General features: G+C 37.3%; 3 protein-coding genes across 4 annotated transcripts; 2 read left to right on the plus strand and 1 right to left on the minus strand.

Annotated features, from left to right (window-relative positions):
- Positions 1-3,436: 3,436 nt before the first annotated feature.
- arl6ip5a (ADP-ribosylation factor-like 6 interacting protein 5a) lies at positions 3,437-6,291 on the minus strand. Its single transcript, XM_052559544.1, has 3 exons — positions 6,030-6,291; positions 4,759-4,976; positions 3,437-4,560 (listed from the first exon to the last, which is right to left on the minus strand). The coding sequence occupies exons 1-3, from the start codon at positions 6,206-6,208 to the stop codon at positions 4,385-4,387; spliced, it is 573 nt and encodes a 190-aa protein (XP_052415504.1). The 5' UTR covers positions 6,209-6,291; the 3' UTR covers positions 3,437-4,384.
- Positions 6,292-6,796: 505 nt separating this feature from the next.
- Positions 6,797-10,893, plus strand: trnt1 (tRNA nucleotidyl transferase, CCA-adding, 1). Of its 2 annotated transcripts, none has more exons than XM_052559542.1 (8): positions 6,797-6,862; positions 7,125-7,282; positions 7,571-7,764; positions 7,945-8,083; positions 8,199-8,325; positions 8,475-8,668; positions 9,040-9,293; positions 9,892-10,893. In XM_052559542.1, exons 2-8 carry the CDS (start codon positions 7,222-7,224, stop codon positions 10,138-10,140), a joined length of 1,218 nt encoding a protein of 405 aa, XP_052415502.1. In that variant the 5' UTR covers positions 6,797-6,862; positions 7,125-7,221; the 3' UTR covers positions 10,141-10,893. The 2 variants fall into 2 exon arrangements, with proteins under 2 accessions (XP_052415502.1, XP_052415501.1); XM_052559541.1 differs by having other exon boundaries at positions 6,829-6,996.
- Positions 10,894-11,028: 135 nt separating this feature from the next.
- avpr2b.1 (arginine vasopressin receptor 2b, tandem duplicate, 1) lies at positions 11,029-14,033 on the plus strand. The gene is made up of 2 exons (XM_052559543.1): positions 11,029-12,632; positions 13,237-14,033. The coding sequence occupies exons 1-2, from the start codon at positions 11,762-11,764 to the stop codon at positions 13,443-13,445; spliced, it is 1,080 nt and encodes a 359-aa protein (XP_052415503.1). The 5' UTR covers positions 11,029-11,761; the 3' UTR covers positions 13,446-14,033.
- The last annotated feature ends 1,759 nt before the right edge of the window (positions 14,034-15,792 follow it).

Below are 15,792 nucleotides of genomic sequence, written 5' to 3' on the forward strand. Positions count from 1 at the left end.
AAGTTCTCACATACAAAAACATAACTTGTGTTAAAGTTATACACTCAGTTTTTTGTCACTTCAGAAATCTCATGAGAACAAGCAGCTTGTCATCATATGTGGAGTACAGTATGAAACCAGAAAAACAAGTTTTAAAACTCCAGCTAAGAGCACATGAGCCACTCCCCTTAAGATAAGCAATCTGTCATCTGTGTACAGAATGAGCTCACTACACATCATGTGGCTTCCTGGCTGGCTTTAATGCTACACCTTTGATAAATAAAAATCTTTTATGTATTTATGTCTGCACTTGAAATGATGATTAGAAAAAGTAAGTGACATTTAAAATACACTGAAAGGGGGTATTATAGTCCCAATATATTTTGATTGGGTCCTGTGAAAAAATAAAAAAGGTATTGTGACCTCTCACCTATAAACTCTAAGCCAGTCATAAAATATTTTCAAAAATATGCAATACAAAATAAATTTACTGTAAGACTATATTTCAATCCAAAATAGACTGGTGGAAAAAAATCATAGCAGTAAAGAAAATTTGTGCATAATTTTTTTTACATAAAATTAGGGGTGCTCCGATCACGATCGGCCGATCGTTATGCGCATCTCGTCAGTAAAGCCGGTTTTCTAATCAACGGTTAATTCAATCAGGTGGGTGATTTCACATAGAGCAGCTGTTACTACACAGAGCCGTTGTTAATAGATTAGATGCGCAAATCCACTTCATTTTCAGCGTTTTTTGGTGCATCTTCTCTATTAACAACGGCTCCGTGTAGTAACAGCTGCTCTATGTGAAATCACGCACCTGATGCAATTAACCAGCTGATTAGAGAACCGGCTTTACTGACGAAATGCGCATTAACGATCGGCCGATCGTGATCGGAGCACCCCTACATAAAATGATCATGAATTAATCATTCATAGAATATATATATGTAATAAAATATTAAACCCTTAAAAAGTTTTTTTTTTTTTTGTACTCCATTCATGCCTCATTTGATGAGTTGCATTATTATATTGCAGTAATGTGACTTTTTTTTCCCAAATTGAAATGGGGAATAAGTTTTAATCATGAGAATGATTTCAAAATGCAAAACATTTGAATGGGTCAAGCAATTTTTTTTTTCATTTTGATTTTAGTGCTGTATATCTTTATGGCATTCACCCTGCAGCTTTTGAAGCGATTGCTCTCCTCTCACATTGGCCTCTTCTCTTGGCTCTGAGAATGAGTGATATACAGAGGCTTTGTTCTGATGAACTGTGGCCCGGGGCCGTCCGCCCTACGCCCTCCACTGCTTCTGGGATGTTTGTGCTGCAGCTGTGCCCCTCTGTCTAACCTCCCCTTGCTCTTGTAGCCACCAGCTGTACAAAGACATCAGCCAGGCCATCCGCAGCTGACTCCAAACCCATGCAAACAATGGCCATCTATTAGTCCTTCATAAACACACACACAGTTGTCAAGTGGGTTTGTGGTTATACACCCTACTTAAGCTTCACAGTATATAGACACACTATTATTGTAATATAATCATCTGTAAATATGTGGGGATTTATTTACCAAATTTTTCAAAACAAAATGTCAGTGCATAAATGTGCATGTACAATGCCTCAATTGCTTACCCTAAAATCACTTGATTCAAGACATTTTGTACTTCACAACCTTTTACTTTTGACAGTTACACACTTCAGACTTTCTGCATCTTCTGTGTTGTCAAAACTCACTCTATTATTCCACTACCTTAGTGACTTAAAGAGTTAGTTAGAAAGTTAAGCCGTAGATTACTCAACCTCCTAGGTGTATATGGCTTTCTTTTTCAGACAATTTCAGTTATTTTAAAAATGGTCTTTGATCTTGCAAGCCATTTGATGCAACTTAGTGGGTGTTGCACTTCATAAATCCATTTGAATCAAGTTTAATATAAAGGTCATATTCCATATTACAATGTTTGAAAATCTGATATTCTTCTATTCCTTGTTTTGTACTTCTATTTAGTGACTATTGTTTTGTTTGTATCTCTGCTGCGTTTTGTGTGCATCACTTCTGAGCAGCTCATGCACAGCGCTGACCTCATACCTCATTCTCCGTGACTGCTTCATTTACAACTGTGAGTGCAAACTAGATTCAAGTCATTATTACATTTTTTGACACTAACGCATCGATTTGCTGCACGAGGCCTTTGTTCACCCCCCAGAGCTGTTTTTTTTTTAATGGATTAACTGTTAATAAACCTCATGAACCGATGGAGTCTTAACACCCGCATATTCAAGTTTCGTCAAACAGCTTGAAAGATCAAAGACAATTTTTAAAATAGCTCCAACTGAATTTGTCTGAAAGAAGAAAGTCATATACACCTAGGATGACTTCAGGGGGTAATGATTTATGGTTTGATTTTATTTTTTTGCTGAACTAACCCTTTAAGAGAATGATTTCATGGCAGTGTAAACGTATGCAACAATGGTCACCTTATGCAGCTGAAGGTCATTAGACATGAGGTCATGTTTAACCTTTAGAGATGGGGAGGGTAGTTTCTGACTTCCATCATAAATCCCCTGTAGGTGCCTTAGGAGATTTGTTATAAATGACTGTTGAACTCAATCATTGTGCAAAAAAAAAAAAAAATGTGTGTGCTTAATTGATAGTTATCCACTTACATTTATCATAGTCCTCATGAGCTATTTGCTCAGCATTGTAGAAATCAAAGAGCTTTGATTTGCATCTGTTTTTAAGTGTAAACACATGATAGTGAAGTTGCTGATTCAGCAGGTTCAGAAATGAAGGGACTAAGCATGATTTAATGCAGGTAAGTTTGCACAGATGTGAGCTGCTCTCAAACACCCTGTAATCTATTGTATAAAATGAGAGAGAGGGACAGAATGTGGATTATATTTGGGAATAAACTACATTTAAAGCCGTACTTCCTCATACATTTTAAAGACTCGTTTTTTTGCTACAAGTTCAGTCGTTCAGTGAGTTTGTAACGAGAGTCAGCTGTTGGAAACTGTTCTAAAGAACTGCTCCGTCACATGCATTGCTTGGTCCACTCTGTTCATTTGTTCCTCTTTAAAAAGGTTTTACACAAAGAAGTGAATACTCTTGGAAGACATGTTTCAAGTCATGTACACTTAATGAGGGATGTAGAATCATATCAGCAGCCTAAGATTGATTTATTTGACATGGATCAGGTTGGGTCAACATGCTGAGATCAACTGACTGACTACTAGTTGCTTTATCTCTGTAAACTCAGTGTTTTCAAAGCCTTTGATTGTGGAATAAATGAATCATGTCTGATTGTGAATATGGCATTTTTAAAACGACTTTCACATGATGCTGCTGCATTCAAGCTACAAGACGACACGTTGACCCACACAACATGAAAAAACTGCTGAGTGCGATTAATTTGATTTCTAAATCAATATTTGATTAAAATAAAACACACGATGGTACCAAAATGTGACTTTATTAACACATTTTGCATAGATTTAAGATCTGTTGAATGTGTGAAGCTCCTGATGTTATTCACGTTCAGTTATTTTACTTGTCAGTCCCTTATGCCACATGATGTTGAAAACATATTGGTTATATTTGTCCTACTTCATAAACACACTGGTTTGTAACACAAAAAGCACATTCAAAGAATACAACTTAATTGTGCAAAACAAGGTTTAAAGCATCACAGGAAATTGAGTTTTTACCTCATGGATGACGAGAGCAATAAGCCATGAAATTCTACGCATTAAAATAATTAACCAAAGGTAAGGGATGATGTTAGATGTGAAAAACGGAGTATCTAAAAATCCCCTTTCCTATGGTAAAATCACTGTAATTCAGTACTCGGATTGCTTATTGCTTTTACAACACAGCTGCATCAGCAGTGTGATAAAATGAATCAATGAACAATGCACATCATCAACAACAAACAGAAGTAAACGATCTTCTACAAAGTAATACAGTTCATTATCAGTACCACAAGAGTTTCAAGTTGCCACAGAATTCCAGTTATCACACTGCAGAACATCTGAAGATCTCTAAACCTGATGACATCTTCCCATGTTATATTATGCATTGTCTTAATACATAAAGAAATGTATTTTGGGAGAGAAAAACACTATCAATTGAAATATGCACACGACACATTTGCCTACAGGCCATAGTGAAATCTTTGGAAGACGTTTTGAATTGCATCCTCTTACATTTGACCTGAGATGTAAATAAACATTATAAAACACTTATTTTCAATACAATCATTTCATTCCATAATAGAAAAAACACACTAAGAAAAATACTTTTTGTTTTGCCAATTAAAGATGTTGGATTAAACGGAGTAGTTTTCTGAAACTGTGCCAGATGAAAGCAGATCCTTCTTGTACAGGAGAGAAGCTCAGTAAAGGTTCACTCCTTGAGTTTGCTCTCTAGAAAATCTTGTATTTTATTGAGGTTCTCTTCTTGTTGACCCAGTGCTTCAAGTATGATTCCCATGGGTGTTTTCTTGAGTCCGGCGCTCTCCATCTTATTCTCCAGTTTGTTTTTCATGTTCCGTAGGCGAAGCGATGCATGTGCAAAGATCACTGAAACACAAAATGAAAGCACTTTAAGCTTTCAGATGCTTCATCATGGATTTAATAAACTGCTGCTTTGCATTTGTTTTCCTGCATGCCACAAAGAGTAGCACTGTATTCCATCTAAAAGATTTCCATCTTATGAAAACAGGTCTCATTTCATTTTTAGATTTATGATAATGAAGACAATTTTCTTAAGAAACTTACAGAGAAGAGGCAGCTTGATTCCAAGCAGGAGCACCATAACTCCACCGAAGAGGGACATGAGGAAGTAGCTCACAACCAGCACCAAGAACACAAACAGAGCAGGGTTCTCCTTCTTGAATTTTTTGATGATCGCCTTGTTCTCCCCTGCCCATACAGAGCCAATGAAGACAGAAGCGACCACTGCTGCACCCGTGAACATGCTCACAGGGTATAAGAACCTGCGGACAGAGAATTAGATGGTGACAGGATGTTATTCTAGACAAAATCAGTGATTTTACTACATTTGTGTCTTAAATACATTTTAATTTTTATACTTCAATCAATGACAATCGGTGTACACATTAAATACCCCCTTAAGCTCACTTGAAATTGTTTTAGATCACAGCCTCAGCTTTCTAAGCTTATGAGAATACAAGCTTCAATAGTGACATCTAATGGTTATAAAGTGTAAACGCAAAAATATTTTTTGACAAAAGGATTTATTTTCCATGTTGGTTATTATAAAACTGAATCAACTTGACAGTTAAATAATAATCTTGACATGCAGTTTATGCCTGTGATTACACGACTAAATACTGCTCTCGTACCCTTTGCTCATGCGCTGTCAGTGTCATGTGATTACTCCCTTAAATATTGTTCAGTCTTAGCAACTAGTTTTAATATTAGTGCCAAACCATAATCTCCCAGAAATTAAACTGGCTTTCGTTTTACAAACACAGCTGCCCACATACCAACACGACTATGTGTACCCAGATCAACTAGGCTAACTATCCTCTATATTTAGCGGAGAATTACCTCATGTTCTAAATTGTACAGGACAAAAACTTCTCATTAGAACAGCTTATTTTCTTGAGTGCAACATGAAATTATCTTACAAAAGTACAGTGCTGCTGAAAACAAGTTACAATTATGATGTCAAATGATAATATAAGGTACTGAAATTTGCTGATACGTATCCAATAAAAATATATATATATATTTTTTTATTTTTTTATTTTTTTAAGTGTGATAGTATGATAGTACCGTGCTTAAAAACATTTACGTGGATTATGACTTTATTTACAGTGCATTTAAAGCTGACTTTACAGGGTATTTCATTTGAACAGACATTACTTCTCGCGATACTCTCTGTAATGGGATGTTGGTGTTGACGTGGTCACAACAAACTACTAATACTATATGAATATTCTGTTTACAGTTAACTTAAATCCCATATTGTGCATGCATTTTCACGTTCACCAAGAAGACAGAGACTAAGTTACTGGACTTACCCTACGATCAGGAATACGATGATAGCCAACACCAGATAGTTTGTTTGATAGTACAGCAGGTTGCTGACCACTCTGTTGTTCCATTTCGCCAGATCTCGTGTGTCGGGTTTGGCGAAGCGCTCTGAGCCTGGGTAGAAATCTTCCCAGCTTCTCAAAGGGGCGATCTCCACTTTAGCCATTAAATCAAACTAACCGGATGCCAGCAACTGCTCAATGCATGTATGCCACAGTCTGCCACTTCCTCACTCTCGCGATGCGCTTCGGCTTTAAATGGGCGGTAACTTTAAATGTAGACAAACCGATACGTTTGAATATTTAGGACTTGATGCAATCAGAGAGATAATGCTTTTTATTATCATACTACTCACATATTCCTTTACGGCTGGTTTACTGTCTGATTGAATTAACCGGCAACTTACAATTCATGAACTAATCACTCTTTTTAGTCGGATCTTTTAGATGAAACATTGAACCCTATCACATTCTGTGTCATTGAACCGATAACATAATTAGGATTTTATTGATGAGGACGAAAGCGAATCGCTTTAATAGCTGACATTTTACACATAAAACATATTCAACATATCACAGTTGTATCAGCATAAATACGAAACAAATTTAGTTTAATGAAAAGCATTAAAGCCCAATTTAATATACAGCCCAAATAAATAAATAAATAAATGTTTCAACTCCAGCATGCTGCGTGGGAGGCAGCCTGCGAAAGTAAATAAACAATTTTCATTGGTTGTTTAAGTCATTACGTAGCTATCCCGGAAGCTCTGTGTAGCTTGACCACGCCCCTTCTGTGAATGTTTGTCATAGTGGCGCACAACGTGGGTAAAACTACCGATGTGTTGTAAAAGTTTTTTTCCTAAACATAACTTTTTTTTCTTTCTTTTTTTGTCACATATGATGTTTGTTTTTGTAACTCCAACTGTGACCAATTGAAACTACAGTGTTCTCTTTGGTAATGTAACGTTATGTGTTTATCACTAAGAACTAGCCTCGAAGAGACACTTCAAGTCATTTGCTACTTCTAACTTCAGCATGATTTATATGACGTGAAATTTACACTGACTTTATTGTCTTTAAAAGGTTCACACAGATATGGGCTAAATTATTTCTCCGCCCCTCGTTTATCTAACGTTACCGAGTTCATCATCTCACGTGGAGTTACAGATCATTAGTCGAAATGCAACTGAAGACTAAAGAGTTTGAGTCATTGTTTACTGACGGACTGCTTGTTCTGGCTGGTAAGATATACCATTTTGATATACAGTGCCATTGAGAAGTTTGGACACACTTACTCATTCTTTGTTATTAGCATTTTCATATTTTAGAATAACAGTAGAGTCACCAAAAACTATGAAATAACAAATGCATATACATTTATTTTACATTTTATTATGTACATTAAGTTGTGTAAACTTGTCCAAACTTTTGAATGATTAACATTTTAGTGTACCATGCAATTTACTTTGTACTACCAAGGAACATGTATGAATTGTGAATTATTTTATTTTATTTTTTATGACAAATAGAAATGTTTGAAAAGAACCAGTTTGAGCTGAGGATTGCAGGAGGGGCAGTGCGCGACCTTCTGTCAGGAAAACGGCCTGAAGATGTGGATTTTGCCACCACAGCCACTCCAGAGCAAATGAAGAGCATGTTCCAGGCAGCAGGAGTCAGGATGATTAACAACAAAGGAGAGAGACATGGGACCATTACGGCCAGGGTAAGGTGAAGCATACGTTTTTTTTTTTTTAATATATAATAATATGGAAAAATTTTCTCCAAAGTTTCCAAACCTCTAACCCATATTTTTAAAGTCCTGCAGTGGGTTTAGGTTAACTGTTTTGATTGGTGACATTTATCCACATAATATCAACATTGCTGATTTATACATTATACATAGCTTCATGATGAGAACTTTGAAGTGACCACTTTGCGAGTGGATGTACAGACCGATGGGCGGCATGCAGAGATGGAGTTTACCACTGACTGGCAGAAGGATGCAGAGCGCAGAGATCTCACCATCAACTCCATGTTTCTTGGTAAAATATTTCACCTGCATTTGCTTTGCATTTCTCATCGATTTGTTGTAGACTTGGATTTTGAATCATTAACATTTTTGTATATTTGATTTGTCCTATACTATGTTTTTCACAGGGCTAGATGGAACTCTCTATGATTATTTCCAAGGGTATGAGGACCTCAAGAACAGGAAAGTAAGGTTTGTCGGCAGCGCCTCACTACGGATCCAAGAGGACTACCTTCGAATTCTGAGATATTTCAGGTAATTGTGTACTACTGGATATATGCCTTTGAAATTATATAAGGGTTGAATAAGTTATCCTTTAAATTTTAAATAACTTTAGCCACTGTATAGCATATAAATGGCCTGGGTAGGTTATCTTATTTTTTATCTGTCTGATTGCTCTATAGATTTTACGGGCGGGTGGCAACTGAGCCTGGGCAACATGAACCCGAGACTCTGGAGGCAATAAGAGAGAATGCCAGAGGATTGGCAGGAATCTCAGGTGAGAGGATCTGGGTGGAGCTGAAGAAGATGCTGGTTGGAGACCATGCTGATCACCTGCTGGAGCTTGTCTATGAGTTGGGTCTTGCCCAGTATACTGGTGAGAAACAAAACATAGTGATACAAATATTTGTAAGGAACTGTGGCTGAAAATAGAAACATACACTGTACAATTACCTGTCACTATTTTTATCCCCATCCAAATGTATTATTCTAAATGCATTTAAAAATGCAATTCATATGGGCAGTTTTCTATGATGAACATGCTTTAAATGTCTGAATTAAAGTTAACTTTGATATTTTGCGGGGCATAAACATGGTAATGAAAATTTCTGGAGATGTGGGGGGTTGCACTTTTTTTTTTTCACAATACAATTTTTATTTATTTATTTATTTATTATGAATGTACTGTTGATGTATCATAATATTTGTTATTATAGATGTTCAGACTTGCTGTTTATTTTCCTACAGGTCTTCCAGCAGATGGCAATGTTGAGGAGATGAAGCAGACCTGGCAGAAGGCTCATGACTGCTCTCCTAAACCCATGACTATCCTGGCTGCTCTGTTCCGAAGACAGGATGATGTGGAGAAACTAGATCTGCGACTGAAACTATCCAGAGAGGAGAAAAACTTGGGCCTCTTCCTGGTCAAATACAGACGAGATCTCGTAAAGGAACAGGACGAACGTGACGACATGAAACCATACACTGATTTCATCATTGATGTATGTGCATTTCCTTCTGCTCTAATATAGTTCACAAATGTCATTACATCAGTTGTACGTAAAATTAAATAAATTGAAAACATTTTAGTTTAAATTGATTGAATTTCGTTTAAAACATTTTGACACACACACACACACACACACAAACATGACCCACTTTATCCCCATAATCATTCAAATTTAATTCCTAAATGAAAAAATTAAAACTAAATAAGTTATTTAGTTTTATTTATGTACTATTTATTAATATTTTGATAAAGCTTTTGTTTTTGTATTTTCTGTTAACATTTTTTTATTTAAATATTAGTCATTTTATGTATGTTTGTCATTAGATTGTTTATAAATATAATTATTTAAAATTTAGTAGTTAAAGTTCTTTTTAGAACTTCTGAACTTTAGTTTAGTAGACTTTAAATGCAACATTTCTATTATACATTTTTCTATATATTTAATACTATATTTTCTTTATATTGTGTTTTTTTATTTGTTTCAGATTTATAGAGAACACTTTGAAATGTTTTTAATTAACAATAACAACACCGTAATATAATATTTAAATACAATTTTCTTTTTTTTTCTTTCTTTTTTTTCATTGAAGTCTAGAGAGCCGGAGTCCCAGAGTAAAGTCTTGGAGCTGCTAAAATATCAGGGGGAAAAGAAGCTCTTAGATGAACTGAGCAGGTGGTCCATCCCGCGCTTCCCAGTGAGTGGGCATGACCTACGCAAACTGGGTTTTACCTCGGGTAAAGAGATTGGCACCATCCTTCAGGAGCTAAGGGACACGTGGAAGAAGAGCCACTGTCAGATGAGCAAGGAGGAAGTCCTGGCCACCCTCAGCACATCCTGATTTCAGATAAGAGAACGTGCTTATGTCTCTGCATGCTTGTACAATATAATGCATTATGAGTCTGTGTACAGAAGTTGTACCTCCATAGTGTCAGTGGATAGTGTGAGAAAGAACCATCAGGGCAGTGGTATAAATCATTTGGTCCTATGCCTTTGCAGATAAAATGCAACCAAAGGTTTAGATCTATCTGTGGTTGCTATCTTGGGATTTTGTATTGCCTATGATTTATTTAGATGCTTTTCAGGGTGCAGAAAATGTCTTGGAGCATCAAAGTGCACATTTTCAGATTTTGAATGCATAACATAGTTAACATGAGAAACATGGAGCATCATAAAACCGTGAGCATCATAAACACTCTCTAAAAAGTTTTCTTTATAAATTAATCATGAATTTCCTTATCTTTTTTTATTTTTATAAATGGGGATTTAGTTTGACAAAATATCATATTCATTCATTAACATAATTGGTTTGAACAAGGATGCATCTAAAATGAATGACACAATGATGCAAAGTTCATTTTGTTTTTTGTTGATTTGATGTGGGATTTTGCCCTTTCAGAAGAATGGTGTAATTATTATAGTGAAGGGAGTAATTTAGCTCTCTTGCAGAGAAGACTTCTCATATGAAGCTGTAGCCATGGTTTCATTACGAGGAAATTTGTGTTGCTTTTGTCAATAGTTCATAGTTTTTAGAAGGTTATGCAACCAGCTCTCCAGGTGTTTACTTTGAAATAAATGAACCCACACCAATTCATACAGTGTCGTGCTGTCTTGCTTTATGTACAAAGATTACATATTGCTTTTGATATGTTAGTGAATTACATATTATGATAAGCGTTTCACATTGGGGGTAAGTTGTCATCATTTTTGCATTGATTGTTTTTATACAGTCCAGCTTTTTAAGAGTAATTCAATGTAAAGGTGTCAAGTTTAAAGGGATAGCTCACCCAAAAAAGAAAATTCTTGTCCGTTTTTACTCACCCTTATGTCATTTTAAACTTGTATTTATTTATTTTGTGGAACGTAAAAGGTATTTTAAAGAATGTTTCCATGTGTGTGAGTATTATAATTTTTTTTCTGTCTATAGAATTAATGTTTGGTTCAATATTGTTGATTTTATATATACAACTTTTGGTTGAACTATCCAAATAATATAAAAGTCTTGGATGGCCTGAGGGTGAGTAAATTCTAAATAAATGTTCATTTTGGGATGAACTATTCCTTTAATTCATATGACTTCCAAATCATCAATTGTGCACCTGATTGGGTTTAGCCACAAGTAATTAAATTGAGAGATCTTATGTTGGCTACATTTATAAATAATTTATATCAGGAAGATCCAGAGTAAATATTTATTAAGAAAAATTGCCAAAAGGTTAATAATGTCTTTAACGTAATCCATCTTTTGAGCATATGGATCGCTGAGTGCCATATTGTGATCTTGAGTACTGTTTGTGAATGAAAGACCCTCCCACGTCCACCAGAGCAACATATAAACCCTGTAGTCTCCGTGCGCACTCACATGTTAAAAGATACGCAGACGCGTGACCACTGAGAGTCTCGTGCGTAAAACTGCACCTACTTAACCTGAACTAGTTTAAAACTCAAGAAAAAGGAAGAAAATGCCTGTCCTTACATTGAACTTAAGCGATGTAACTTTGGAGATGGGAGCAACCGGAGATGAACCCCGGGATGAGCATTTAGCTCAAGTTGAGATCGCGCTGCTAAGCGTCATCTTTCTTTGCGCATCATCTCTGAACTTTGGCCTGCTTCTGGTTCTGTGGAGGAAGAGACAGCAGATGTCCAGGATGCGCGTGTTTGTGAGTCATCTCTGCTTGGCGGACCTGGTGGTCGCCTTTTTCCAGGTGTGTCCACAGCTGATGTGGGACATAACCGACCGCTTCATCGGTCCTGACCTCGTATGTCGTCTGGTCAAGTATCTGCAGATCGTCGGCATGTTCGCCTCCACATATATGATAGTTGTGATGACCGTTGACCGTTATCAGGCGATCTGTAACCCCATGGTGACTTTCCGGAGGCGACGCGCGCGCTGGAACCTGCCGGTGTGCGTCGCGTGGCTCGCGTCTTTCGTCTTCAGCGTCCCGCAGCTGTTTATTTTCTCCAGGGTTCAGATCGCTCCGGGGGTCTACGACTGCTGGGCACAGTTTATTCAGCCGTGGGGACCTAAAGCGTATGTGACGTGGACGACACTGGTGATATTTCTGGTGCCCATCGTGACCGTGACGGTGTGCCAGGTGCGCATCTGCCGCGCGCTCCAGATCAACCTGTACCTGAAGACCCAGCAGCAGCAGCAGGGTCGTGGTGAAGGACACCCCCTTTCATCCAGGACCAGCAACGTGGCGTCGGTGTCCAAGTCTCGAATTAAGACCGCGAAGATGACGGTGGTGATCGTGCTCGCCTACACCGTGTGCTGGGCTCCGTTCTTCACCGTTCAGCTGTGGTCTGTGTGGGACGCCGAAGCTCCGACCGAGAGTAAGAGAAAGTCTACTTACAAACACCTGTGGGTGTTAATACATTGCATGTCATCTTAATCTGAATGTAAAACGATGTGCTGTTGAGATACGCCTCAAATATATGGCTGATACAAGGTGACACACGTTAACTAATATTTCTGTTTAATATCGTCGCCTATATGCTTCTGACAAACATAACAGAATACAAAATAGTGGTTAAAGAAAGTGATTAAAAAGTGAAGAGTTAGATGTCATCAGATATTTTTTCATTACTATTATTATTTGAAGATTTATATAGCTACAGTATTTTAATCGGGAATTGTGATGTGACCTTTGAGTTTCTATTAAATAATAATAATAATAATAATAATTCATTAAAAAATACAGATAAACCAAATGCAAATCAAACTGTGTTATAAAATGCTTAATACAAACTATTTAAGCACACACACACATTTGTATATGATGTCACCTCCTTTATTTCAACACTCCCCACTGTCCCCTATACATGGTACCTGGAGCTATGCTCAATCAATATGAAATGTTTCAGGATATTTATTTATTAAGAATGTGATCAAATGTAAATACTAATTAACCAGTGTATATATATACTTATATTTCAGCTGCCACCTTCACCATCCTCATGTTGCTGGCGAGCTTGAACAGTGTTGCAAACCCATGTATCTACCTGCTGTTCACTGTGAAGTTCCCCAAACTGGTGGGAACTCTCCTGTGCATGAAGCAGACAGACTTGAAGGAGTCACTCCCCGAGGAGGCTACAATGGTCAGCTCTCTGTATCTGAGCTTTAAAAGCCACTCTGACATACAGTGAAAATAAAACAAAACACTATCAAACCCGTCCAAATGCCATGAACGTGTACCATGTTAATATTCTTCAAAGTATGAAGGGGTACATGTAAATAGTACATGCGTATGGTTCAGTACTACTGTATATATCACAGTACCATGATGTTACCATCTGATACATCACTGTCCATACCAGTGCTATCACAGTACTTCTATGTAAAGAAAATCACTGGCATCTCATTGTGAATTGTATCAAACAGCTTTGGAGGTTTATGATTCTTTTTTACACTGAATTAATGTTAAACTCCAATTTTATCCCCTGTCGATCCTCCATTCCTTTCATTTGCCCCTAAAAAGATTTTATTTCTATCATTTTCTTTTTCCAAAACTGGTCACAGTCACTGATTTTTGTTATTCCTATTATTTAACTGTACATAGCAAGTAGGAAAATAAATTGCTCACAGTGTGTGGTGTTCTAATCACAATCACAGTGGTGTACAAAATACAGTGTGTTTAAATATTGAGAAAAACATCTTACTACTTGTGTGGTGGATTTTGTTTTGAAAATGCCTGTACATGGTCACTGTTCTGTGTGTCAATAAAGTGCTTTAAAGGTGCTGTGGGGAACTTTTGTAAAAAAATATGTTTTACATATTTATTAAACCTGTCATTATGTCCTGACAGTAGAATATGAGACAGATAATCTGTGAAAAAATCAAGCTCCTCTGGCTCCTTCCGGTGGTCATATTGCCATTTGCAGAAACTCCATCGCTCCCGGTAAAAAATAACCAATCAGAGCTGCGGTCCGTAACTTTGTTTGTGTTCAAAATGTAGAAAAATGTATATAATAAGCGAGTACACCATGAATCCATTTTCCAAAACGTGTTTTTGGCTTGTCCTGAATCACTAGGATGCACCTATAATAAGTGTTTATATTCTGACTATTTTAGATTGCTTCGGGGATACCACGGCGGAGTAACCCAGTACCTTTGTGATTCTTCATAGATCTAAACAGAGAGAAGTAGTTCCGGCTACAATGTTCTTCCGCAAGACGCAAGCAGTTCTGTTTATTAACCGCTAGAGCGTCAAAAGTTCCCTACCGCAGCTTTAAAGGTGCCATGTGTAAAAATTGAGGTAAAAATATCAAAAAATGACCTACACGCATCAAAAGAATGAGAAGAAATAAGGGCGATGATGTCATTAAAAAAATGTCAAGTTATAGTGCTGCAGAGGTATCAACCTTAATTAGCATTAGCATTACTAGCCACGGCCCGACAGGTGTCGTAATACCAGTTTCGGCCATGGGAGGCGGTATGCGGGCAACATAACCACCAGCCAACCTGCAATACACGAATAACTCGCACGGCTTGTGGGCGTACTTGAACCTGATTTCAATCATGTGGAAAGTACAGCCCACTACTTCATTTCAGTTCAGGGAAGAGAGAGAAAGGATGGCTCAAGCCCTTGGCAAGAGACCACCACCCGCTACAGGGAAACAACCGCGCTCGGAATCACAAATCAAATCCGATAAAAAAGGAGCCGAACCAGAGTAAACATCGGCACTGCTTTCCATCGCTGGAGATAACTGATGGACCTGAAAGAAATGAGGTTCGACTCCGAACTTGCAACATTTCTTTTAGATTGGTAAGTTAGATGCTGTTAGTATTTCGCTAGAAGTTTGTTTTATATGTTTGTGTATTTGTTTTTCGGGAAGTTTTAACATAGAAATGTATCGAAGGCTGTTCGATAAACGTGCTAATGTTAGCGATGGCTAACCGTAGCTGCATTTGATAATTAGCTAGCTATAACTTACCCATTTTTTTTATATCATAACTAACCTGCTAACCACTGGTAAAGGTGAAGGGGAGTAGCTTGAATATGTCATGTTTCAAAATCACTTGACATCACCTAACGTTCCTTTGGAGGCAAAACGTCCTCTTATGCTTTGGCTATGGCTGTAGTGTTGTTGTGAAAGTAGGGGCGGAGCATAGAGACTATGCTGTTTCTCGTTTGTTACTCTAGAGTAGACCAATTCACTTTATTGAGGCATACTGCCCCCATCTGGTATGGAATGTGGAGTATGACTTGATTTTTTTGCCAGACATGACAGATGGCACCTTTAACATTTGGCAATAGAATCGGTTTATGTTTGAAAGGTATGTTTTTAATGGAATTTGTGGACTTGTGAGCTTCAGGTGAAAGATAAGACTAACAACAAAAGTAAGCCATGTGTGGAGAGAAGCAAAGGCATAACTAACAGGATAGAAGAGCATGACAGTACTTTTTCAGCTGGAAAGACTACGTGACTATGTGTGGTCTGACCCCTTTAATTAAAGCTATATATATATATATATTATCGTATAAAAGACCTT

Source organism: Carassius gibelio, chromosome B6 (genome assembly GCF_023724105.1).
Source record: "Carassius gibelio isolate Cgi1373 ecotype wild population from Czech Republic chromosome B6, carGib1.2-hapl.c, whole genome shotgun sequence".
Lineage (NCBI taxonomy): Eukaryota > Metazoa > Chordata > Actinopteri > Cypriniformes > Cyprinidae > Carassius > Carassius gibelio.